At 37.7% G+C, this 27,973-nt stretch overlaps 1 protein-coding gene across 3 annotated transcripts in view; it reads right to left on the reverse strand.

Annotated features, from left to right (window-relative positions):
• The window catches only part of CLSTN2 (calsyntenin 2), a 421,974-nt gene that overhangs the window by 104,907 nt on the left and 289,094 nt on the right, over positions 1-27,973 (reverse strand). For all 3 annotated transcript variants that reach the window (XM_030028229.1, XM_030028230.1, XM_030028231.1), the window contains exon 3: positions 576-771. In XM_030028229.1, coding sequence (XP_029884089.1) covers positions 576-771 — 196 coding nt within the window. The remainder of the gene's footprint in view (positions 1-575; positions 772-27,973) is intronic.

Raw genomic sequence — 27,973 nt, forward strand, 5'->3', positions numbered from 1 at the left:
ACCTTCAATACCTCCCTCTTCCAGAGGATTTGAATTCCTCTAAGGCTTGCTGTCCAAAAGCTGAGGTCAGAAACACACTGTGCAAAGGCAACACTATTGCAGCTTATATACATGCACATACTAAAAAAATAAGGGCGATTTTTCTTTTCTCACCATTTGAAATTAGATGAACAGAGAGAAAACCTATTTAGAATTTGTAAGTATCAACTAAAACTAGCTCCCATGTCCTGGATAATCTGTTTTGTCAATATATTTAACATGAAAGCAAGAATGGAAAAATAAACTAAGACTGAGATGTGTTTCTCCACTTGAACAGGCATCCTATTAAAAGCTTCAACTGGAACCATTGCAGAATGGGTCAAATTGCAGGAGGCAAAAGAGAAAAATATTTTCTAAAAGGAAAAAAAGGAATAAAAAGCGGATGGACTATTGCAACAATGGTTTGTCTTGGTTTTATTTGCTTTCTACTTGACTACAATATAAAAAGGAGCCCTGCAATCTGATCTGTACTGTAGAGCAAATGTATGCCAAAGCAAAAAAAAAAAAAAAAAAAAATTCTCCTCATTTTCACCCACTTGTGAGATTTTTTCCAGTTTGTTCCACCTGGTCCTGATCCACAGTCATAGGCCTGGATGACGAATGTATACTCCTTCTGCAGTTCACAGTCAATAGGACTTTTTGCTCGAAGTCGACCTTCTCCAGATGTCTTGTTTAGCACAACAGCTTCGAAGGGCATTTCTTGTCCATGGATTTTAAAAGCACAGATTTCACCTGTGAGGAATAGTATAAAACAATTATAACCAGGGAGGACTAAGTCTTATGCACCAGAGTGATACTAGAGAAGTGAGGACTCATTTGTATTTCACATGCTGTTATAGAAGGGGGAAGTACAGACTCAGGCACCAGTTTACAATACGTCCAAAAGGGCCATTGGCCACATGCTCCTACAGCATGATGCAGTGAGTGCAGCTCTGGTCACGTACTTCCCTCTTCCTCTATCATTACTAAATGGTTTCTTAAAGCCCTAGAGATTATTCCCTAGGTATAGTGCAAACATCAAGGTTGAGCTAAATTATTTTGGGGCTAAATTAAGAAGACTGTATTAAGTTAAAGAAAATAGCAGAAGGAAAAATAGAGAATATTCTTGAGGTGGTCTTTTCTAACTGCTGTCACTCCTTCCTGAAGCCACTTGAGCTGCCAGGTGGTAGCAGATGTTCAGATTCTTGCAGTTTAGTTTCCCAACAGTGAAAAAGCTAATGATGCAGAACATGGGCGCATTCAAAATACATCTTGCTTTATTTACAGACATATATAATCTTTGGAACAGAAGTAGTTGAAGGAACACAGACAAGTGTCCCTTTTGGACATCTTAGTCACTCACCTACATTCACACACACATACATGAATGACTTCTTGGCAGCAACTCACTCTGCCTCCAAACTGCCTCCTAATATAATAGATCCATAGTTTCTCTCAGAGGAATACTATATAACAGATGATATAGCAAGGACTAAAAAAATTATTTGGACACAAAAGACAACATAAAAAAAAAATCTTGTGAGAATATGAGTCTGGAAGGGGGAAAAAAAAAACCCCAAACACTTTCTGGTGATACTTTTTTTTTATCCTTGGTACTAATGGCAAGGATACGCATGCTGAATTCATTTTTAGCCACTCCAGAATCCAACTTTAAAAATGAAATATTTATATGAAGACCAATGTGGCTTAAATATTTTTATGACACATTAAACACATGCTCTTTTATGAGCAAGTCAGTCTCGGGACATGCATTATAGATTCAAAGCTGTCTCCCACTCACATAATCCTTTTCCATTTATTTCCAATTTACAGTTGCAGCCTTTTGGAAATCTCCTTGCCAATCTTATCTGAGTCAACTGCCAAATTTCAAATTAATTCTGTATCTATGACCTCGAACTCAAGCCTGGCTCCTCTCTCTCTTTTTCTATTAGAATATATTTTTTATTTTTAGAGAGGAGAGTAGACAGTGACTTTATGAAAGTGCTGGAGTTCATAATTCCTATTATGTGTGAGAAAGAAAAAATGGGAAAGGGGTGTGTTTGGGGAGGGTAGGGATTAGGTACATTTAGAATATAAATACAGGCTGTTTAGGATATTCCCTCAACTATCACCACATATGTTTCCTTTAATATAATGGGAGTTGAAGCTGAGCTCAGCTATATAGGTTGACATTTAGCCAGATGAATACCACACTTAATAATTGTAATCAACCCTATGAATATCTTTACAGGATCAGCACACAGTTGTTTTAGTAATTATGAGGTACTGGAAAAAACCTTAAGTATTTGCTTGGACATTTGCTTGCTCCAACCCCTCACTCAAGTGGCATGAAAGGGCAGTGTGGTTTCCCAAGACAGACAAAAGATGTGCTCTTTTCCGGGCTCTCTTTCATTCACCCTCAATGAGCCCAAGTATTTAGGGTATAAAAGATGGAATGGATTTTACACTGAGAATCAGACTCTGAAAAAGACTAATACTTTGCATATCCATAAAAGCAGGCTCCACAATGTTTATGAACTGTTTCACAGGAAACAAACATAAGATTAAAAGAAGGCTGAAGAAGTGAAACAGTTTGTTCAGCTTTGATTGTGGGCACTGATCACTGAGTTTGTATCTCAACATTGTCACACATACCTTATCCTAATTTCCCTGCAACTTCAAAATGAAATATTCATCTAAAATGATATTGTGGATTTCAGTTTTATTTTAACTGAATATGAAAATAACAGTGTAAATGTGGGAAGTTGAATGGAAAAATACTATTTGTTGTGTTCTATAACAGTGGCCTTCATAGTTTCTTAATAACAAAGTTTTCCTCAGATGCACAATCCATCAACAGAAATCACAACTTCAGTGTTATGTGTTTATTATTTTATTGATACACTGTTTGATTGTAAACAATACAGCATTTGCAGACATCCAAACCTACTGTTCTTAAAAAACAGAAATTGCTTAGGGCAGAATAAAAGTTCTCTCAGCCTTAATCGAAACATTTATCATTTTTTTCCTCTCCAAATGCAGAGGCCTGATGCAAACCAATCAGAAGCAGCGCATGTTCTAATTAGTTCTCAGCAAATATTTTACAAGTCCCTGTGTCCTGCTCCTATGGTAGATACTCCAGCTTTATCTATAACTCTAATTTTGTCTTTTATACCCCCATTTGCCAAAGATAAATTAATGACAGCTGCATGGATATGGGGAGATATTTGTAAACACACGGTAAAAAACCCACATACACTTCCAGATTCTGGCTACAGCAACGTACTTATATGAAAACAACTGTATATGTTTTTAAAAACTAGGTAAGAATTTTTTTTTAGAAGAAGGATTCTACTACTGTTTCCAAAGAAATGAGTTAATACTGTTGAAAAATGAAAATGTATAGTAACCATAATGATTCTAAAATGGTGCCTTAATGGCTATATTAGAAATGGAAATGATAACAGAGTTGTAACAAAGCAGAAAATTAAATAAGATCCACCTTCACACTGCAAGACGCGCATTTACAGATATATAGAGCTACTACTACCGAGTATTACAAATAGTGACTTTAAAATATAACAGATACTATTTTTCATTATTGAATGGAGCTCCAGGGCTTTATTTAAACCCAGCTGAGCTAACCCCAGACCTACAGGATGCCAAAGGGAATTGAGCCAAGCTTGTATTGTTTACTGGGTTCTTAGATGCATATAGTTATGTAACTCATTTGAGGAAAAGGAGACAGGGTCTCTCTCTTATTCAGGCTCACCATTTAAGTTGCAGAACAACCACATTCAGGACCTTGGCACCACCCATCTTTCTCCTTTGTAAGGTTGAAATAATTAGTGTGCAAATTGGGACATTGTTTTCCTCACAACAGACAACACAGCAAAATATTAAGCTTTGTTCTTCACTTCATTTGAACGGGTTTGGGAACAGGTGCACATAGGATTTAGTGACCATAAAAACAGTGGTGTCAGTGAGTTGATAAAATAGGGACAAGTTAGTGATACCACATAAAGATAGAAGCACATCCACGAAATCCTATAGCAACGTGTCCAGGTTAGAGGGAAAACGTATCTTCTCCCAGGGCCAGGAGGTGCATCCTGAGGGTTTCCAGTTGCTTCCTATAAAATTTTCTGGTTGCAGGGTTGAACTTTACTAAGAGTTGCTTCATTTTAATACCTGTTTTAATTAAATTCTGGACATATGTTTTCTCTTCAAATCATTCAGACCAACATTAGCCATAAGCACCTATTAATTTTGAAGCCTACATTATTTTAAGTTGAGAGCTCTGGTAGAGATCCATATGTTACTACGCAGGGATAATGATCATATGATTTCCTCTGTAAAAATTATTATAGCCTGAAAAAAAAAAATCTATTGGCAGTTTATCATTTCTGAAATATAACCAACAAATCTTTGCACTGTTTAGAAATTGCTAAAGACAATGTTTCATATTCAGCAACATTTACATGCAAGATTTAGTGATTATAAGCCTTAATCAACAAAATTGTATTACAAATTACCGCCTTTTAAATGAAAACAAACCTCACGCTTCTTTCAGTAGAAATAAAAATGCCCAATGTTACTCCTTTAACAACTACACAGAATTATTCACTTGAACTCAGTTTCAGAAGTTATTAAAAAATTTGCATGCTTCTTTTGCCTTTCACAGCTACCTTCGCTTTTTCTTCAACTTTCATTACACCAAGAATAGAGAAGACTTCAAGTGAAAAGCTGGGGTCTCTGACATTTGATAATTTTCATCAATAGTTAATAAAAGGCAACAGTTGTATGGGTATCGGCAATCACCAAATGTTTCATTTGGTTGTATGAGATTCAGCAAGGCTAAGCGCTGGGTCCTGCATGTGGGTCACAACAAGCCCATGCAATGCTCCAGGCTTGGGGAAGAGTGTCTGGAAAGCTGCCTGGCAGAAAAGGACCTGGGGGTGTTGATCAACAGGCAGCTAGCTAAATGTGAGCCAGCAGTGTGCCCAGGTGGCCAAGAAGGCCAATGGCATCCTGGCCTGTACCAGAAATAGTGTGGCCAGCAGGAGCAGGGAGGTGGTTGTTCCCCCGTTCTCGGCACTGGTGAGGCCGCACCTCGAGTGCTGTGTTCAGTTTTGGGCCCCTCACTACAGGAAAGACATGGAGGTGCTGGAGCGTGTCCAGAGAAGGGCAACAGAGCTGGTGAGGGGCCTGGAGCACAAGTCTTGTGAGGAGCGGCTGAGGGAGCTGGGGTTGTTTAGTCTGGAGAAGAGGAGGCTGAGGGGAGACCTTATCGCTCTCTACAACTACCTGAAAGGAGGTTGTAGTGAGGTGGGGGTTGGTCTCTTCTCCCAAGTAACAAGAGACAGGGCAAGAGGAAATAGCCTCAAGTTGCGGCAGGGGAGGTTTAGATTGGATATTAGGAAGAATTTCTTCACTGAAGGGATTGTCAAGTATTGGAACAGGCTGCCCAGGGAAGTGGTGGAGTCACCATCCCTGGACGTATTGAAAAGACATGTAGATGTTGTGCTTAGGGACGTGGTTTAGTGGGACTTGGCAGTGTTAGGTTTACAGTTGGATTTGATGATTTTAAGGGTCTTTTCCAACCTAAACAATTCTATGAATAACTCCAACTAGAGTTCCCTGCATGTTCTATCCTCTCCGTTGGCCTTTTGATTGCTTATGGAGTAGAGTTTACACAACTGTGTTCAGGGCACATCTATGTGCGTGAGTGTACACACATGTATTTGTTCCTGCCATTAACTCCCAATTTGCTAATTCAACTATATTTTAAAAAGATGAGTTGTTTCCCACAAGTGCTGTGAAATTAGGCAGCTGCACAATACAGAGACACTGCAGAAATAGTGTAGGTGTAACAAAGAGGTCACATCTCACTAGATAGCAAACAGTCCACACAAAGACCTTGTAAAAGCTCAACAGAAGAAAAGCTTCAATTCTATCTTGCACCTTTTTGATACCAGTAAATCAAACATGAAGCTCAAACCTGTAGGAAACCAGGCTTCATTAGTTTACTGCTGACAAAATTAGTCATTTATATTCATATCCTGTTCTGATTTTATTACTCTCTAGCCTTTTATTATATTTCTACGTGTGTTTTTCTCAGATGCGCAAATCAACATAGCTGATCATTTATTTAGAATAAAGGTTGTGGTTTTATACTTCCTGAGGTAAGCACAGTGTCCCTGAAAGATCCCAAAGTGCCTAAGAATCAAAGCTACATGATCACACGCAAGTCCACTCACACCTTAGAAGAGACAAATACTCTGTTCAGGAGAAACGCATCTTAAGTTTCAATTTGAAGAACAGAGACAGGAACACCGTGACTAAGACATCACTGTGACCTCTGAAGACTTGCATATGAATGACGATAACACTGTTTTTCCCTTATGTGTGTCCTTCAACAACTTGATTGAGCTACATGGATCTATCACATCATAACAGAGGTATTTGACAACCATCAGTAATGAATCTCCTTCATATACTACATGGGACAACTAGGCTTCCAAGAATTTTATAAAACATATAAATTTGCTTGTGGATATGACTTTCCTCTTGCGATGACTAAAGGTTTTAAACCACTCCTGTCACTGAAGTTGAAGTACTCAGTCTGAATTGCATTTGAATCTTTAACCCTTTACATGTACTCTCTCCACATATAGAAGGACATCCAAACACAGGCGTGCTCTTCTTTGAACATAGATCATCAAAGACGTCTGTTGGCAGTTGGATGGAAATCTGCAAATAAGCAATGCAGTTAGGACTACTCTATTCAACCTGATGTCTGTTTTCTCAGAAATGCAGCGTGGACCCACTACCTGCAGTCAATGTTGGGTTTTTCAATAAGTTTGTTTAGGGGTTGCTGTTTCTCTTTGTTGTTTTTTCATCCAGCCTTCCAGGATAACAACCGTACACAAGTTTCTCTGCTGGAATCCTGCAAATATTTCCTGCCGTGCAGAGCTGCCAACCTTTTGAGTGTCTCCATGCCATTGGGAAGGTTTATTGCTTGACAAGTTTTTCTATCATAAGCTGTAGCTACTGTTTAAATAATTACAGAACATAGAAAGTTATGTTTTGAGGGAGGAAAGGGTAGTTGTTTGGGAAAAGGGGGCAAAATAATAGAGATGTAAAATATCTTTAAGGATAGAAAAAAGATTAAGATGGTAACTACTGTATGTGCTTCTCCAGCTCATTGAAGTCAATGTTATTAAACTCCTACTGAAATACTAAAATCCAGGAAGCAGTACTGAAATCATAAACAGAGGGACGTGTCCATATCTTAATAAAATAAAAAAATTATTATTTCCTCATATCTAATTTTATGTGCAACAAGCTCTGCAAGGCAAGAGCATAAATCCACTGCTACCCTTCCTATTCTACGGATTTGAAATTGGAAAGTGGAGGAAACTGCACTTGCACTTCAAGTGATTCATTGTCACCAAAAGCTCACACCAAACCAACCAGACTTCATTCTTCTGCTGAAGCAGGGACCAATTACTCAGGATAAAAAGATAGTTCTGTGGGTAGCATACAAGCAGCAGTCATACCTGGGTTTCTTCCTGGCTCCATGATAAGTTTCCCAGGGAAAACACATAGGTCATGAAGGCACTCAGCAACAAAGCAACTGAAAAACCTACTCTACAATTTTGTTTAAATAAGCTTGTTTCGAAAGTGTAATTTTTATGGATGTGCTCTGATTATAGTGAGATATATGACCACATTACTCTGTTGGAAATTAGACCACCACGGCTTAGATACATAACACATCACATTGTACACCCAGATCTGCACAAGAGATCCTTGCACTCCAGCTTAAATGACAGAGAAATGATACATGCTTACTTGAGGACTGCAATAATCATTGAGGTGGATCAGAAAAATACCTAACAAGCAGATAAAGGTTTGTGCACATAAAGATGTGCTTAATTAACTAATGATTATAGAGTTCTCAAACACCCTCTATTCTAAAAAGCATAGAAAAATAAAACATTGTCATTTGTTCCTCCTGTCAATCAAATCCATATCAAATTACCATTCTATTGTAAGTAACCTCAAACATTTCTTAATCTGTTCTTCCATCTGAAATCTGCAAGAATCAAGAGAGAAAGAAAGCAAGAAGGTACGATTTTAAAAACAGTACCAAAAAAGTACACTATTATAATCAATATATGGAGCTTCATGCCCACCTGCAACAATGGAAGGCTTTTGTTAACCTCATGTTTCATGTTTGCAAGTATCCTGTGGATTCAGCAGTGCATCTAAGTATCACACAAACACACACTCAACACATAGAAACACCCGTCCAATTTAGTTAGAACGCTGCAAGGGATAGCACAGTCTCTTTAACAGTTACATGATCATTACTGAGAAATATTTGCCTTGCCATTTTTTAGAATACCATATTAAAATGAACTATTTGAAAAATAACCCTGCAAGTGTGCAGTTAAACCTGCAAAAAAGCACATTAATAAAAGGAACTTTATCCTCCAGGAGCTAAGTGGAGCATAATTTCTTGGTTCCCAGTTGGGTCATTTTCTGATCTACTTTTTCACACGTGTCAATAACAATCATAAACATATGTACAGGTTGTTGTCTTCACACACACTACCTGCATTATTTGATTAGTGTTCATTTTAGGCTGCAGCACTTGCAATCAGTGATTGCAGATTTCCTGCTGCCGCTGCAGATGAAATATCACTTTGCTTCAGACAGTCATCTTTCAGTAAACACAGAAGCCCAGATGCTACCACTGCCCTAATTCCACATCTGTGTCTGAAAGATGGATCATGAAGCTATCTCACCTCTAGATTAGTGAGGTCTACACTGAGAAAAATAAGAGATAACTTGCCTAGTGAGGCACTGACCCATTTTACTGTGTATATCCTTTGAAAAAAGAGGACCTATTTTTATGAGAGAGACCTAGAGGCCTCTGCATGTTAAGATTAAAAAGGTTATTACAATGCTTGCGATAATTTCTAGCCACTAAGTATTGCTGAACTGTTAAAGGACAAATGCTAATAAAATACATAAAAGTAGCTAATGATGTATAATGTGACTAGAATTTCAAATTAAATAAAGACCTAGAATTAGGAATGTAGGCTAGCAAATATGTACTGCTTATAGAATTCCTACAGTCTGGTAGGCAAACCTAACACAAATCTTTTCTGCAGCAGGACAGGTGCACTAACATGACCTGCTAGATTTGGCTCCCTTGTGAGATATACAGAGATGAGTAAGAAAATGAACAGCACCATGTCACACTCAAGATTAGAAAATCAGCAGCTGTTTTGTCTATTGAGGACTCAGCAGACTGACAGAAAAACTTACTTTTTAATTAAACCACTTTCCCCGGGGCCCTATATCAAGGCAGACAATTTCTGAGATAAAGGAGGTTGGAAAATGTTGCATTTGTTAAAATTATGCCCGTGAATAATTTTAAATGTATTGGTTTTGGGTACAGTTGGCTAATTCAAAGCACACAGTGAATGATCAATTCATTTTTCTACTTCTTTTTACTCAAAGGCATCAGTCAGCTTTAACTTGAGAACTATACCAGGAACTTTGGACTGGCTAGGACATAATATAGGCAGTGAACTGGACCACACAAATCAAAGGAGAGGCAAGTACTAGGAGCCAGGGCTGTCTTGCAAAAATAATAGCCATGTTGTGGTTTCAGCCCAGCCAGCAGGTAGGCACCACACAGCCGCTCCCTCACTCCACCCCTCCAGTGGGATGGGGAGGAAAATCAGAAAAAAACCCAAAACTCGTTAGGGTTGAGATAAGAATTATTTAATAACTGACATAAAATAAAATTTAATACTAAAAATAATAATAATAATAATGATAAAATATAATAATAATAATGAAAAGGAATAAAATAAAATAAAATTAGATTTAAAAAAAAGAAAAAACAAGTGATGCACAATGCAACTGCTCACCACCCGCTGACCAATGCCTGAGCAGCAATCTGCCCCTCCTGGCTAACTCCCCCCAGTTTATATACTGAGCATGACATCCTATGGTATGGAATATTTCTTTGGCTAGTTTGGGTCAGCCGTCCGGCCTATGGTCCCTCCCAGCTTCTTGTACAACTGCTCACTGACAGAGCATGGGAAACTGAAAAATCCTTAACTTGGGATAACTTAGCAACAACTAAAACATCAGTGTGTTACCAACATTATTCTCACACTAAATCCAAAACACACCACTGTACCAGCTACTAGCAAGAAAATTAACTCTATCTCAGGCAAAACCAGGACACCATAAAATATTTCCAAATATGTAGACCAAAACAGAAATGAATATTTGGGTCTACAGAAAAGTGAGACAGAAATAAAGGATTGCCTACTGGTTGTTATCAATAGAACTGTGTCCTTCTTCCAGCATGCCAATATTTTGAGATAGCCATTCACCCTGGTTTTTTTTTCTCCTCAGATTTGTAATTTGAAAGATCGGGTTGATGATAACAGAATGCCATTAAAAAGTATTACAATCACCCGAGAGCAGTGGGTGGTCATTTGAGGCTATGTGCAAATGGGAGTCTGCAGACAGGTGGATGGCAGCAGCTCTAGGCTGGAAACCAAGTAGTCACATTAGCATGGTGCTGTGCTTGAATGAGCAGGTGCTGATTCCTGGCCGTCTCGCGGCTAGAATGCCTGGAGTGAGAGCACTCTGGATGTGCACATAAGACATAAGAAAGGACTGCAAGATCCTCCTGTGGCTTTTACAATTTTTTTTTAAATGAAGTAAGGACAAAGAAAGTGAATTTTTAATGAGAATTTTCTCCAAAGTGTATGTGCAGACATGTCAGTTTTGCAAAAATAAGCATCAGAGAGGTGCAGTGCAAAATACCTTTGGATAATAATACCTTTGGACCCTCAGCAAGTTGCAGACAACACCAAGTTGGGAGGCAGGGTTGTTCTGCTTGAGGGTAGGGAGGCTCTACAGAGAGATCTGGACAGGCTGGATCGATGGGCCGAGGCCAACTGCATGAGGTTCAACAAGGCCAAGTGCCGGGTCCTGCACTTGGGTCACAACAACCCCACGCAGCGCTACAGGCTTGGGGAAGAGTGGCTGGAAAGCTGCCCGGCAGAGAAAGACCTGGGGGTGCTGGTTGACAGCCGGCTGAATATGAGCCAGCAGTGTGCCCAGGTGGCCAAGAAGGCCAACGGCATCCTGGCCTGTACCAGAAATAGTGTGGCCAGCAGGAGCAGGGAGGTGATTGTTCCCCCGTTCTCGGCACTGGTGAGGCCGCACCTCGAGTGCTGTGTTCAGTTTTGGGCCCCTCACTACAGGAAAGACATGGAGGTGCTGGAGCGTGTCCAGAGAAGGGCAACAGAGCTGGTGAGGGGCCTGGAGCACAAGTCTTGTGAGGAGCGGCTGAGGGAGCTGGGGTTGTTTAGTCTGGAGAAAAGGAGGCCGAGGGGAGACCTTATCGCTCTCTACAACTACCTGAAAGGAGGTTGTAGTGAGGTGGGTGCTGGTCTCTTCTGTCAGGTGGCTGGAGATAGGACAAGAGGAAATGGCCTCAAGTTGAGGCAAGGGAGATTTAGGTTAGATATTAGGAAAAATTTTTTTACTGAGAGGGTTGTCAGGCATTGGAACAGGCTGCCCAGGGAAGTGGTTGAGTCACCATCCCTGGAGGTATTCAAAAAGCAAGTGGACGGGGTACTTCAGGACATGGTTTAGTGGGCTTGGTTGATGGATGGACTCAATGATCCTGAAGGTCTTTTCCAACCTAAATGATTCTATGATTCTATAATTGTGGAATTTTCAGGGCATTGGCAGCCTATGAAGTGAGATAAAAGGGAAACTATGCAGTCTGGATATTCTCACTGGCTCCTAAACTCTTTTTAACATGCACAGTAAAATATGTCAGAAGCGCGTTAGGTATCTCAGGACTGTTTCACCTTATGCCCATAAAAACACATGAGAGAGAACACAGTGAGTGAGAGGTTAGGGAGGGGGTAAAGTGTTTACACATCCCCAAGTTTTCACTCAGCTATTTATTCTGCTATGGCTTCTTCTTACAGAAGCAGATTAAATAAAAAGCTTAGGAACATTAATTCAATATTGGCATGGAGCCTGGGCACAAGGGTTTAATCTGTGCATCCTGCAGACATGGACATTGAGTTTAATTGTTACAAGAGTACCATATGGTTCCTCCTGATCATGGCTTTTTTTCATTTGTTTTTACTTCCATTTGTCTGTCTTTAAATAATATGAAATATTCAGCTCCAAGTGTAAAGTCATAATTTGGACTGGATCTCTAGACATGATGAGTTAGTTTGGACACAAACATTTCTACTACAAAGCATCATCACAAATGAAAAATAACATAATCAAATTTATAGTATTTGGCCTTTTATCAGAATGGAAATCACATAGCAAAGATAATAAATTCATCAAAAGAAAAAGTAAATGCAGATCTCTCACTAGAAGATCATTTGCACTCTAATTTGTGTGGACACTTAGAATTGCTATCATTATTTCTAAGAAAATACATTCAGCTAATCTTACTCCTCTCAGCCTTACAATCTCCTCCTTTTTTTTTCTATATAGTTTATTTCCTACCATGCCCTTACAAGTATTGGTGCCATTTATACTGTGCTGTTCTTAAGCATATGGTTGCTACCCCCACCATCACCAATAAGTCATCAAATGGCTCCAGCCACTGACCATAGTTCAGTCAGTAAATGGCTGCATTTTTATGCAGAAAAGATTTGCAGTGAATTGTCACTCACAGGCAGTTCATGAGAAAGCCTGGGTTTTAGGCATAGAAATCCTAGAGAGATTCCTCACTGCAGCTTTGTGTAGGACTGCCTTAGCCTGCTCATGCTTAATATTTTACACAATGGAGGTGTGAGAACCTCAGCTGTGTGAGCTGATTACCTCACTATTTCCAGAGCTGCCCTTGAGCAACGGCTACATGGTATTTTGTTCCTTATTTCCAGCTTTTGATTCTGCTAATAACAGCACAAATACTTAAACAGTACAACAACTCAGATTTTTCTGAGACAGTAACTTATACTTACTCAGAATTTAGTAAGATCCTTGCTTTTTAATGTAGAAATGTCAGCCATAACAGGTCCTGATATATTCAGTGATTCAGGCGGGACTCCAGCCACCATAATTTCAGAAACACAGACCCTTGGCATAGTATTTATAATGGTAGGGGGTATTGTGCACCAGTAAATCTCAGGCTGGCAAACATTACTCTTTCATATAATGGTATGATTAGTAGTAGTATAAAGTAACTTTTCTTGTATAGCATCTTAGATTGTTTTTATACTGTCACTGATACGAAAATAACTATACTGGATATACATACTGCGTCTGCATTGAACCTAAAGATACAGAACAATTAAGAACTCCATACTGAAAATAGGGGCTCTGTCCTTTTTAAGATTTTACAATGGGATAACTTATGCATATTAACTATTCAGTAATGCAAGGAGGTTTGTTTTTTAAACAGTAAATGCAAAGCCACAATGAGCTCAACATGCTGGGTTTTGTGCTTCTTTATCACTTAACATACTGAAAAACCCTACTTATTTGCTATATCTTTTAGATGTTATCCTATTTGTTGCCCTCATCTTTTCTCTTGAGCAGGAGCTATACAGAGGGCATAAATTGTATTGTTCAGCAGCTTTGAAGATGATGTTAGCTTTTTTCCCAATGTGCAATTAAAAACAAGTTGAAACTTTTCATGAAACCGAGCTGTATCAAAATAGATGTTTTCAGAGAAAGGTCAGATTTTCAATTCCATGCTCTCGAAAAACCCATCAGCACTGCAAAAATGGCAGAACTATCAAAACATCCACAAAATACTTCTACTTCAGTAAAATTGTATTTTTGATAAATCTTATTTTTACCAGCTCCATTATAAATATTTAATGACTTTGCTCTTTCTCTTTGACTTCTGCTCCCTCTCTGTTGCCCATTTGTGGCTATGTCAGTCTGAGAGCTGTTGGTGACATCATACTCAGCTGCATTTTGTGCCTTTTTTTTTTTTTTTTAACCTTTTAGAAAAATTACGCTTCCTTACTTCTTTATACATGTAAGAGCCTGGGAATGCTAGCCTTTCTGAAAACATGTAGCACTTGTCATAGATTATAACTGGTCTGGGATTTCATCTTTGGATTTAATTCCTACTTCCTAGGAATTCAGACTTTCTAGGAATTTCTAAACGTTAGATTTATTATCCTCAAAACACACATTATCTTGTAAACATTTCAGTATCTGGGGCTATAAGAGGGGTTGTTCCCTCACCTTCTGCCTCAAATCAGCATGTGAATAAGTCACTTGGTGTTCATGGAAAACTGAAGTCCTCAGGCCCCTGCAAATGCAAGTGACTAAAACTGGACTGAATTAAATGGAAAGATTCTAACTGATTTAAACATGGAGGAAACCACACTGTGGACACATATTTCAGTTTCATCTCTACATTGAAATATTCCTGGATTTATTATCTATTCCTTTATATTACTTAAAATCTTTGTTTCTTCTGGCATATTTTGCATCTCTAAGAGTTAAGACTTCTGTGGGAGTTTTGAGAGGTATGAATTTAATACCTCTCAAACATTCATACAAAGACATAAGTCTTTGAAGAGCCAACCCTTTAAATGTTTTAAAATGTCAACTCCCAAGGATGTTTCTGTATCTGTTTTTTGAGCAAATGAAATATCACGTTTTTGTGTTTGTTTTTTTTTTATAAAAAAAAAAAAAAAAAAAAAAAGACTGCCTGAAAATAGAGTTGAAGTAAAAAATACAACCTGGGTCTTAATGACTAGGTACAAAATTTACATTGATTTCAATAGTAAAAGGCAATCCCTTGCTGAGTACTGGTAAAATCCATAATTGCCAAAGGCTAAATTATCCTTGGTTAACTGAAGCACAATAAAACTAAACCTTGTAGTACAGAAATAAACACAGATCTCACAGTTACCAGATGTTGTTACATATAATATAACAGATCTTGCTGAGAGAACAGATTATTTTTCTACTTAGTCTGTATTCCATCCCCACTTTCATTCTAGAAAGCGAAGACCAAAGCTTATTTTTTATGCTTTAGGAGCTATGACTGAACTTTCATTGCAATTTAATGTTTAATTTGAAATTAATGGAATGAAGGATGCAACTATTAAAACCCAACCTGTGCAATATAAAGCAATAAAAATGTAACACCATGAAAATTGCACAATAATAAATCATTTCAGCAATTTAGAAAGTGCAAATAAATATCTATATAGTTTCTATTTAACAGCTCCTCAGCAATATGAAGAAACAAATTATATTTGCAGTTTCTGAAGTAAATTATAATATTAATTTGAATATATCTGGTAGGAAACACAAAGTATTTTATCAAGACATAAAGTTAATTCAAAGCCATTCTTGTGGTTAACTCTAGACACTATTTAGTGGTATTTGCATTTATACCATCACGACTGGACAAACAGAATTTGACTGGCTGTGGCAGTACTACTTTGTGAATGCTTTGCTCTAGCCCCGGGAAGCAAATGCTGTGTCAGCACAGTTTTTAGAACAGATGTTGAATTTTTGGGTGACAAATGGTTTTTTGGAAGGAGGAATTGACTAACTGCTTGTCAGGGCAGTTGCTGAAACCAGCTTCTCTGTTAGCTTTGCCATGAAAATGCCCATATATTTTGGCACATTCCAATTTCATTTAAAAACTGATATTTTCTCTCTGTGAATATAGTGCAAAGTTGTCTTCTAGAAGTGACCAATAATGGCAGCGTTATTTGTACTGGGTTGTTTTCTTTACTCAAAAGTCGTACCTGCTTGCTCTCATGACACAAATAACTGTTTACAGTTTCTTCTCCTATTAACCCTGCAGCATATGACTAAAACTGAGTGAACTGGATCATGCTGCTTCTTGCACATAATTAACAGACTTGTTTACTAAAAGCCTCATTTCCAGATATATTGAGTAAATGCTGATCCTCTGGACTTCACTGCAAACTGCAGGTGGTCACAAAGCCTAAAGACCAGGCCATCTGTCATAATTGTACTTGAGCAAAATAACGTGATTGTACAAGTATTTTTAAGGGCACAGTTTGAAAATAGAGGGATTGAACAGCTGTCAGTGAAAGCCCGAGGAATCTTTACTCCCATTAAATCTTTAGATGAAATGTTTTGTCTCTATAAGACTGGGCTGAATTTATAGATGTAACAGTTCGAAAAAGCTTATGATTTGTTTGCAAACTGAATACATAGGAAAATAATGCAACAGAAAGAGACACAAACAATGCATGTCTTCAAGAACTCAGCTACTCTTGCCTTAGTACATAGCTCTGTTTGCAACCTAGGCATTTTTTGCAAAATACGCACTTTAACCAGTTCCTCACAGGTTAAACTGCTCTTCCTGTGGGAAATTCATCCCTGGTCTCACCCACACAGTGACCCCTGTCCCTCAGGAGCCTTTCCAAGGTCCTTCTATAACCATGAACATATAGGGAGATCAGGGTAAAAAACCCCATTACAACAGCACCTGATACCCCACAGCAAAGGAAGACCACACCTAGAAAAGAAATAATACAGGGAAGCAGCCATGCTTGTGCCAAGGCTTTTGTCTGTAGGACAGAGTTGCACACAGTCAGGTGATGGGGGCCACCTCCATAAAGCCTAGCAAACACCTGGGAGCAACTTGGATTCAGGACCAAAAATTGCCCACTCGCATACCTGTTTGTTTTCCTGGCTGCTTCATGGGACTCTGGGCACGGCGCTGTCCTGTGGACCAGAAGGAACCCAGAGAAACGTGCTCTCAAGCAGGTAAATCTCACCTGAGTGAAGTTCTTCAAACAGTCCAAAATGCATTAGCATCAGTTTCATGGTTAATGAAAAATAGGCAGCCTCAACTGGCAAAAAACCCCAGCAACAACTCTCATCATCCTCCTAGTGTTGTTACATAATTAGTACATTATTGACTGTCAAAATTACTTATGCAGATACTATGATAGCTCACTTCGCAGATTATGGTTAAACAGCCATAATTGTACAGAGATACACAGCCAAGTAACCATTAAAGAATTTTTAATATTATAGGTCTGATGAGATGATAATGAAAGGAAAGTTATTAAAGCATTTATTTTTGACAAGTTGTGATTTTCGAATTATCAAGTATGTCAACTTTTACATCTACAAACCACGTTCTGTACATGGGGTAAAAAAGCTTCCTAGCTGTGGCATGGGTACAAGTTTGTGTGATGGTACCTGAAAGCATTCTATCTGACACATTTCATGTGATGTAGCAGCTCCCTCTCCTCTTCATCAGAATTCTGGGAATTCTTAGAAGAGCGTTTGTGTGCACATGTGCGTACTGCAGAGAGCAGGTAAAAAATACTGGCAATTAAAACACAAACATGCAAAAAAATCCTAGCTCAAAAGCGGATGAACCCTTGCTATCTGCTCATCAACATCAGGTAAGTCAGTGACACCGAGGAATAGCTAAAACTTTATGATTAAATATGTGCCAGGCTTAGTAGCTCTTTTGAAACAGTTTCTTATGGCTTACTTTCCACAGTGGAACAAATGTGTAAACATGCAGGCATTTACGCACAAGCTGTTTACATGACTGCCCTCTGCTCTAGTCCATAATTTCAGAGTTCCCTTCCCTCTTCTTTTTTGGGAGAGGGGACAGTAGATGGTGAGGAGGCAAGAATAATCAAATATTTTATTAAAACTATAACATACTGTCATTTCTGAATCTCAGCTTTATATTCCAGGTACAGGGCAATCTGGTAACAGAACTGATAAATGACTTCTTTCAGTTTTAATAATGAACTAGATCTCTTGCTCACATCAGTTTATTCATAGCATTGCTCCACTGACCTCAGAAAACTGTTCTCTATTTTTAGAGCTGTAAGGGGATGAAATAAGCACAACAATTTCCAGTAACAGCTGCAAATGAGGTATTTTGAGTGGAAATTTCAGAGCACTAATGCCTTTTTTTAATGTGAGCAACACACGGACATTTCTTGTTTTAATAATGCATATACATTGTAAGTGTAAAAAACTGCAAGAGTCTCGCTGCGTAAATTCACTGGAGACCTCAAAAGGATAATTTAAGAGTTATTTTTACCACTAATCAGTCACTAGTACTTTGACCTGTAAGTCAAAGATACAGGAATACAACCACAACCAAAAAGTGATTCTGTTGGCCATAACGCAGGAATATACAGGTATTTTTACACAGTATCCACAGTGTCTCCCCCCCGAATTTTATTCTCTTAGCCTGAAAATAGAAGTAAAATATGGTCATGGAAAAGAATATATTAAAACACAACCACAGCACTACTTGGATAAGAGCTTTGGAAAGATCTTTGACAGACTGTGCTATCAAGGAATGAGAGATCACTGTCTTGGTTCATAAGGCAAAAACAGCAATAAAAAAATAATCAGAAATTCTTTAGATAATACTGGATTTAAAACAGTGAAAGCACTAATTCAAAATCACAACAAAGTTCAGCTTCCCACAAAACCAATGACAGAATATATATTGCACAGGTGGAGTGAGGAAAACCATTATTCATTATTACATTAATTCTTTGTTCTCCAGAGAGGGAGCTCCATGAAGTCAATGGCAGCCAAGTAGCCTGTGTTTTGTTACAAAATTGAAAACATTTAGTCACAGTCATCCTCATACATTTGGTTTCTGCTACTGTATGACATTGTTGACAGGATGACAAACAATGCTTAAGGTAAACACATTACTGCTAGCAACAATTATTCTGAGATACTCCATTTATTTTCAACTCTGTTTTTACGATGTCTTTAAAAATATATATACATTCAACAATTCACAATGGCTTTCTGGACTAAAAATGCTACTAGCATGGGAGAACAATGACTTATTTTAAATGAACAATATGAGTTCCTCACTCCATCTCTTTTGAAAGCATTCTATCTATGTGGAATTGCATTAGAAAGAATTGTGCCGCATGAGGCAAAACAAGAAACAAAGTAATGATGAAAGCAAGCCTTCCTAAGAAATACCTGAGGGGTCTTTGAATGAACAATGAATAGGTTGTCAATGAGATTCCCACTTCCAGCCAGGGTTAGTGAAACTCCCAGGCTGAGATCTAAAACCAAGATGACAGTGAATTGTTGAAAATCCCTGCCTTAAGAACAGAGAAGTCAGTTGTCAGCAGGTGGTTGATGGAGAAAAGGGCAGGAAGCATCAGAGAATGCAGCATGGTGTCTTTCTGCTATAGATTGCAGACAGACCTAGTATGACTGGTGATCAGAAAAATTATTATTCTAATCTAAGATTCTTCTTGTAACCTAAGAATAATTAATCTGTGGATTCTACCCAAAGACAGGTTCAACAGAGCCAGGCACAGTCAGGTTCAACTCAGGCAAGAGGCTGTAAGGGACTGATAGTGAAGAGAGGGCAGTGACTAATCAAGGTTTGTCAAACCCTCATGGAAATAAAGAAACCTGTAGTTTATGGTCCCAGTCCTACCTCATGGAGGGTAAATACCAGAATGCAATGCTGTTAGAGAGATCTATCTCTTGGAAAGCATCTTCGGTGGGGAAACTAGGGAACAAGACACATATGCAGCTTATCCCCGAGCCATCATGCCATTTTTTAAAAAAAAACAGTAGTTAGCTTTTCAAGAGTCAGAGCCAGCAAACTGGTTTTACCAATCTATCAGGAATATACCAAGGCAGTAATTGTACAATTTATTCTATGCATGTCATGATTTCCTGAATTCAAACACACATTTTTGGAACTAAAAGTTCCCATATATATATATTTATTATATTTTTTTTTAAACTTTCATAACTTCATCAACCCCTGGGGTATGTGGGGAAGATCTAAAGGTCTCATTCATTCTGAATACAATGTGGCCATTTGTGACCAGTCCCATCAAGGGATTACCTGAGGTACAGATTGCAAAATCTGGTCCTAAATGAGATGCAAGTATGCTGTAGGGCCTATTGAGACTAAGGAATCCACACTACCTAGATCTCTATGACTCTTCAATCTCTTCCCTCTTGGGTATTACCAAGAACCTCTTGCCATGAGATGCTCAGAACACTCTGCAAAAAAATATTAAAGGCAAAAGTATTGTGCAAGTATTACAGACATCAGCATCTGGTCTGCAAAATCTTTAAGGACAGCAACTCTATATCCACAGATTAGAGATTCAAATTTTAAATGTTTTACTTCAGAAAAAGAAACTTTTTCTTTTTTTTTTTTACATGCTAACTTAAACATATTTAAAACGGAAATTGCTAAGGCACAATAAACACTGGAGTTACACCTCTAGTTTCACAATGTTGTTATTCATGCAATGACTTTCCTTTAAAATACTTTTGAAGAAGTACCTAGGTTGACCATAAAAATCTATGCATTATAGCCATTATATTTCTTAAACAGTAATTTTGTTTAATGTTTAAACTTGCAGTGACAACAGGATGATTAAAGGTGAAATGGATTAAGTTGCTCATGGTTTAAGTCAGACAAAAGTTCCTATTATTTAAAGTTCCTATTTATAAAGAGGATTCCTAGACCCTCTTTTGTTTTGTTCATAACTTTATTGCCTGATCTCATTTTCCCTGTCATGACTTCTAATGTGCTCTCTTCTTCAAAAACATCATCACAATTTGTTCAAAGTCACAGACACGCAAGCTCTGTTAACAGCAGTTCTGCGCCCCCCCCCCCCCCCGCCCCTTCAGTGTTCTCTTTACTTTCAGTAGAGGTTTTAAAGTGGGATGGTGGACTATGCTATCCAAATTTGACCAAGTTTTCATCTTCTGAGGAAATCAGTATTTGGGCATGTTCAACAAACTTGGCAGATACACTCAGTCCCAGGTGCAGAGAGCATGTATTGGGTGATCAGGACTTTCTATGAAATTTCTTATCCTAGACTGGAGAATTCTTTAGTGTCATACTAGACCTGAGAACTGGAATACAGATTCTCAGTGCTTCCCTGCATGACATTTTCTAATTGTGACACGTTTAAAATTATCCTAATAACTTTCCACAAAGGAGAGAATTGTGAAAATATATAAACCTTATGCTGGACATATTCACTCTCATGTTTATTGCAGAACACAGTACTTCATGTCATTTTTTTGTGCAATGGCTGCAGTCAGAGCATTTGCTAAGATCTAACAGTAAGAAGCCAGAACTAATCCCCAAGTCTTTACACAGTGCTTCCTTTTTTACGGCTCTCCTCGAAGGATATATTGTCACATGGGAAGTGCAGGAGCACATAAAAAGATCGGTCTTTCTTACAGTCTTGCAATGGATAAGAAAGATACTAATCATGCAGACAGCTCTGGGTGAGAGGACAATCACAGTGACCAGGCAACCTCACTCCCTATTAGGAAGTAAGGTTTTAATACAGAACATCCTTTCTTTCTTAAAAACAAAACAAAAGCAAACAAATGAAAGCTCTTAAAATGAGAAAAAGAATCAGAAAAATAGTTTAAAAAATACAGGGGGAGGGGAAAACTAACCATTCCCACTAGACCTATTCAGCCTCAGATTCTTTGTGTGATAGATTAAGCAGTCATACCTCAATTTTGTTCATTTTTGGTAGTTCTTTTTATATGGTGTTCGATTTGTCAGCTTATTCCTCTGCTCCAGTTACCCAGTTTTCCATATCTGCCACTCCTTTGTCTGATGTCACACAAAGGATCAAAAGACTGACAAGGAAAAGAACTGGAGTGGCTGATCATACACAGTGCATGGCATCCAATTATTTCATGCAGCTTGCTTAAATTATTCAAGTCCCTCTTTTATTGTTTATAACCTTGTGAAGCTTTCTTTCCACAACAGTTTTTGTGGTAGCTGATTTAAAAGCAGTAAATACAAATAAGGGAGCAATGTAGTTTGAGGATTTAGTTGACTCTTCAAAGAGCCTGACTGCTTACAGTGTTTCATATTCAAACCACAGAGTTCTGCCTGAATTTAACAAAGTCTCTCGTACCCAAAGTACTGAATCGCATTACAGTGGAATTTACTTGCCTGCTCCAGAATGATTTTGTTCTCTGTCAGCATTAACTTAGCAGCTGGACCTCACCATTAGTTTTCAATCTGCCCTAGCTGACAAAAGTCAAAGGTGCTAATAAAGAAGCAAAAATAGGTGGAAAAAACACATGGGATATAAAGCAGTCACAGCTGAAAGACTTCGATTACTCGTTTTCTCCTTCAGCAAGTCTATCCTGCTCAGAATAAGAACTCAAGCACATTATGGCTCTGAAAATGAGAGAGATAGGTGGGTTTATCTCCTAAAAAAACAGGAAAGGAAATGTGAATGTAGAAGAAAAAAAAAATTAAAGCATGCATAACATTCATAGCCAAAATGTACTATGGAGATAAGACGTTGCCAATAATCATGGTATGATATGACACTTTCTTTTTAGAGAGTATTTTTGGTGCTGTTCACCCCCTCCTCCTTTTTTTTTTTTTCAATACTTGCTATGAATTTGCTATGAAAAGGTGAAAACTGTTCATGTCCAACAGCCCACTACTGAATTCACAGGATGGATGGACATGAATATACCTGCTTTGAGCCAATTTCCAGACTCTGGCGTTATACATCTGTAGAGCAGAGAAATGTTTCCTCTTAGATTTTCAAATGATTATTGCTACAATGCATTTTAATGACTCAGGAAAATTGCTTCATAGGAATCTGTCAGCCTAGCTTTCTATCTAAAAACAGCCACTAAATAGGTCCTAAAGTAGAAATATCATTAAAAAGCTAGTTTTCTGTGTAATACACATAGACAGCTGAGCCTTGACTATATGTTAAGTGTAGACCTTCCAAGAAAGAAAAAAAAAAAAAAAACCAACAAAAAAAACCCCACATACCTAGGAAAGAACATCCCTCTTCAGATTTATTTTTAACCAACTTTCAGCTTCCAACTAGTGTGGATTTAATGTCCTTTTCAATATTACCCAAGGAAGAATGAAATATATTGGAGAGTTTTTCTTCAGACCTAACAGAAACATCTTCTTCAAATAATGATTCAGTACATTGCTCTAAATATAGTTAAACCAGCAGTAAATACATCTTATCAGTTCAGCTACTCTGGATTCATTTTTCAGAATAGATTTCTGCTTATAGTAGTATTTGTTCTCTATAAGCTTTCCTAGTGAACAGTTTGCAGTTTTGAATCCATTTATCCATACCAATTCCCCATAAAAGACTGTAAGCAATATTTTGCAGAATAGGAAGTAAAATACAGCATCAATGATTTAAAATTAAATGAAGCCACTAGTGAAACAGCAAATTTTATCCAAATCACTGCCATCACAACTGCATTTTAAAACTGTTGGTTATTGTTATTTCAGAACAGATTTTTTTTGTTTGTTTGTTTTCCTTTTTAATCTTGGTCTCACCTGCTGTGCTTTGGAAATCTCTGGTCACAGAAAGTTTCCAAGGAAGATAAAATCTTTCCTAATCACCAGGCTTCCTTAGATCCCTTATAGGATATTGATTGGAAAGACAGAAACAATATGTTTATGACAGAAGTTCTTGACCCAAAAAGTCTGCAGTCTGTTAATATGGATCATGTACTTTTGAGACTGTCTAATAGACAGCTGAGTAAGAAAGGCAGCCCAAAGAAGAATTATGTAAAAAAAACCCCCAAAACTAAACAGGAAAAAAATGAAAAAAAAAAAAAAAATCCCAACCTCAACTCAAAATCAATAACAAAATCCCACAGAAAATTAAGACATTTAAGAAAAGCTAAAACATAAAAACACGAAAATGTAAACTGGGCATAAACTTGTATCAGAAATACTTTCATAGCACCGGGACCATTCGCATACACAAGATTAGGAGCAATTAAGCCTGGAACAAGCTTACCACAAACAGTTTCACAGATTGTGATCCTCAAAAAAAAAAAAAGGAAAGTATGTTGAACACTTCTGTAACTCAGAGAAATCTTGAATGGTCATGGTCACACAGCACATGTAATTTATGCCTGTGTATGCTGGGTGCTAATCACATGGATGAAATCAATGCGACAGTCACCTCTTCCAATTTAATATCACAGAAATGGCTGAACAGGTAGCAATGACACCTAAAGGGCACTTACATGGTCTCCATGCTGACAACATACAGGTGAGGACAGGAACAATCAAAGATTGCTGAAGATTAAAGAAATTAAGAAACTATAGCTTAATTGTAGGAATTGTGAGCTTCTGAGTGTGGCTCAGCATTTACATAAGTTGGAACTGCCAGGATGAGGTCCTAGACTGCATTTTCTATCCTCAAAAAAAGCACACAGAAAGGAAGAGTTGGCCCAGCCTCCAGAGTTGGGCTTGAAGCAATGTGATATTTTTTACTCTCAGACTAAAACAAATTAACTTGGGGAAAAAGGTATTTTACAGGATTAATACATAGCACAAAATTTCTATAATATGTTAGTGACACATTTTTATACATATATGTACTATGTATTACACACTTTAGTGTTCTGTTTAAAGGAAATGACTTAAAAAAGGAAGCAAAATTTCCAAAGAGGAAGTTATGAAAAGTATGAAGAGAAAAAGGGAAGAGAGAAAGTAGGAAATGAAATGTATTTCAAAATAACCATGGATTTTAATTTATCATTTAATTAGCTCCTCCACAATGAAAAAAAAAGAGATGAAATATGCAGTGCATTAGAGGAAAACTACGCACAGTTTCAAAATTACAGTGTGGAAAAATTAGATTTTTTCCATCTCTATGCAGTTCAGTCTGCACAGTAATACATATTTTAATATGCCTTACTATTCAGCTTCAAAGGAGTGTCCTTAATGGCAGGGTTTCAGTTTTTTCAGGAAAGACAGATGAGAACTAGATGGAATGGAAACATAATGGAAATTCTGCTATGCCAAAATATATATAATTCAATTAGCACACATGGCTGAAACCTCAAATGAAATTAATGAATTGCAATGTCCAATATCCCTTTAAAACAAGATTTAAACTAAGTCATTATTAATGGAATAATTAATGTTCCTAGTAATTGGCAGGCCCTGTTTTTGTTGCCATTAATTTATTCATTTATACGACAGGCTGTTCTTTAGTATATGGAGACTGATTTTGATATGTGTTTTCCACGAGGCAGGAAAAGGTTAAGCAGCAGATGTATAGGGATATTTAAAACCAAATTATGTTGCTGAAAGTCAGTCAATATTTGCCAACTACTGATTTTGTTAATAACCCTACTCCACAGTTCTACCACAATTGTGTCTTGGTGGCTTGCACCTGGGAATAATCCATTGCATTTTGCAGATGGCAGAATGGAATCTTCTTGATCTTTTTGAAAACCTGATTCATGGAGTTTAATGTATTTAAAAAGAAATAACGAAAGGAGTATTCACATGGAAGATGAATGGATGGGGAATCATACTTAAATGATGTTGAATCATAGTTAGAAATTGCTTTCTGCGCCTCCTCTGTTGTACTAACATATTGCAAAGTCTTTTCAATACAGTTTTTATATAACATACTACATAAGACTTTATACTGCCCAGTAACCCAGTGAATTGAAAATGAACTGTCACTCTGAGGGCAGAGTGTAGACAAACGCAATTTAAATACTTGCTGCTTTCTTGCATTTAGCCATTAGAGGGCTTCGAATGCAATGTCCTCTTCAACAAGGTTCGCTCCACAAACCCGGGAGGATTGGTAGAAGGAAGGTATGATTTGGCACCTCTAACTTTTCAGTGGTTCTTGATGTATTCAAAGTACAATTGTATTCAGTTGAAGAGGAATCCTTGCAATGTTTTCTCACTTTGCAGTAAGTCTCTGGCTTAAATTCAAACCGAGTTTCTATAGGTAAACGCCAGATTTTTTGCTATGGCCAATTCCTACCTATGAAATAGGAAATAGAAAAACAAATTTAGAGATTTCATTCCATTAAACTTAGGACAAACATTTCTTTCTCCAACCCACCAACCAGAAACTTGGAATGACAGCTCTGTAAACTGGGACTCATAAAACTGCATGGTTCACAAAGAATCTGCGAACATACACAAAATATTGCAGTCCATCTGGGACCTTGGAGACCTGGCCAGGGAAAAGGATGACAACCAATCACAATTTCCTACAGTAAAGTCATTTTCTAAGGGGTCCAGCTGAACACAGGTAAAAAGACACAGCCAAATGGAAAACCCAACCTGATGCAACTTTCTCAACCACTATGTCAATGCTTTTGTTTCCATGGAGGAAGGAAGTATAATATGGCTGCATTTAATTAGATGAAGCCATATATTTAGAACTGCAGCTTTTCAGCATGTGAAAATGAACTTCAAATGCTAGAAACAAAGATATTTCATTTGTGAATTAAGTATTAATGGAATATTAATTTATGAATATAAACCATTTCTAGCAGTTGTACTACTGAAAAAGTAGTTTAAAAGTATAGAAATAATCCATGAATTTTCATTACACTATATCAGACTCTGGCTTTCACTCTTCACCTTCTATAAACTCAGACTAAATCACTGCTGTCTCCAAAAATGTGTTAGAATTCCCAACTCAGACTCTCACAGACCAGAAAAAACCCAAAAGCCAGCCAGTCTAGTGGCTTGGTTCATGGACCTTGGTTCATTGGCTCTAGGGGGCAGTTCACTGCAACACAAAAGTGGTTCTAAAGAAAAACCAAACTGAGGTGGCAGCAAGACCTCAGCACATGGAAATTTAGCTGATATCATTCATTAATTCCTTAATTCTGCTAAAAAATGGAGCTATATTTAAGTGGGATGTGATCTCAAGGAACTTACGCATTAAGAAGAAAGTCATCATTCATTATTTTAGCCAAATTACTTAAAATTACCCAGCATCTATATTTCTCCTTTTATAAACAATTTTACAAAAAGAATATGGGGAAAAGGGAGGACAACAGAAACACATGGGACTAGTCAGCACGAATCTACACTTCACTAGAAGATCTAAGCAGCCTCTGCTGTTAGAAGGCTTTTGTGTGAGATACAGAATGAAAGAGGCATTGCTGCAGAGGGAATGTGAGAGGGGCACATTTTCTCTCCTCTTACCAGAGTAAACTGAGAAAGGTCTTTAGAGTTTGTCCCCCAAGAGTTTAAACCAACTTGTTCTGGCTTTGAGTTGTGATTTTGGAAATAAAGCAAGCCTGGAAGAAGGGCAAAAGACTTGGACATGAGACTTTATTCTCTGTTGCTGGTAGAAGGAAATGCAAACCAGCTTCTGTATGACTAGACTTCTTTAGTTCACTAGGGTGACTCTAGGCCAAAATCATGAACAACGGTTTGACTAAGACACAGGTAGGTCCACAAACTTTCCACCAAAACTCCCCAGGTATGGAAATACATAGGATCCAAGTTGTTGTCTTTTTTCAACTGCCATTCAACAAGTTGGTCACTGATGGCAGTGGGAGCTCAGCTTACAATTCAGCCCTATATTTTTAACCCAATTAAAGAGTACATGCATATGTTAACCTTATTGGGAGAACGGCTAAATGCCTACATAATGACAAAAAAGTCTACCTGCTAGTAATAGTAAAACAGTTTTCTTTCCAGTAGGTCTACATAATGAATCATATCAAAATTTAATTTGTTTTTAAACCATGACAAATCTAATATATTCCCTCCATGTTGAAATATATCATTAAGACGTCATCTGTCCTGAATAAAACTGTGTGGGAAATTAAGATTATTTTAATAGTGCTGGGATCTCTTAAAATCAATAAACAAAACCAGAGTATCCAATGCTCAGAAATAAAAAGTCTATGATTGTTGGAAAAGAAATGTCAAGATATAACTCCACATAATGGGGAAATATTTTTCATCTGGAATTCATTAGCTCCTGACACACACTACTACTGTAATAATTTACATCTCTCTCCAGTTACTTAAAGTAAAATCCGCAGAAATAAACCATGAATACTTTAACTGGCTTTTGTGTTGCCAGCTGAAATTGAACATGAAAAGTAAATG

This window comes from Aquila chrysaetos, chromosome 10 (genome assembly GCF_900496995.4).
Source record: "Aquila chrysaetos chrysaetos chromosome 10, bAquChr1.4, whole genome shotgun sequence".
In the NCBI taxonomy this organism is placed as follows: domain Eukaryota; kingdom Metazoa; phylum Chordata; class Aves; order Accipitriformes; family Accipitridae; genus Aquila; species Aquila chrysaetos.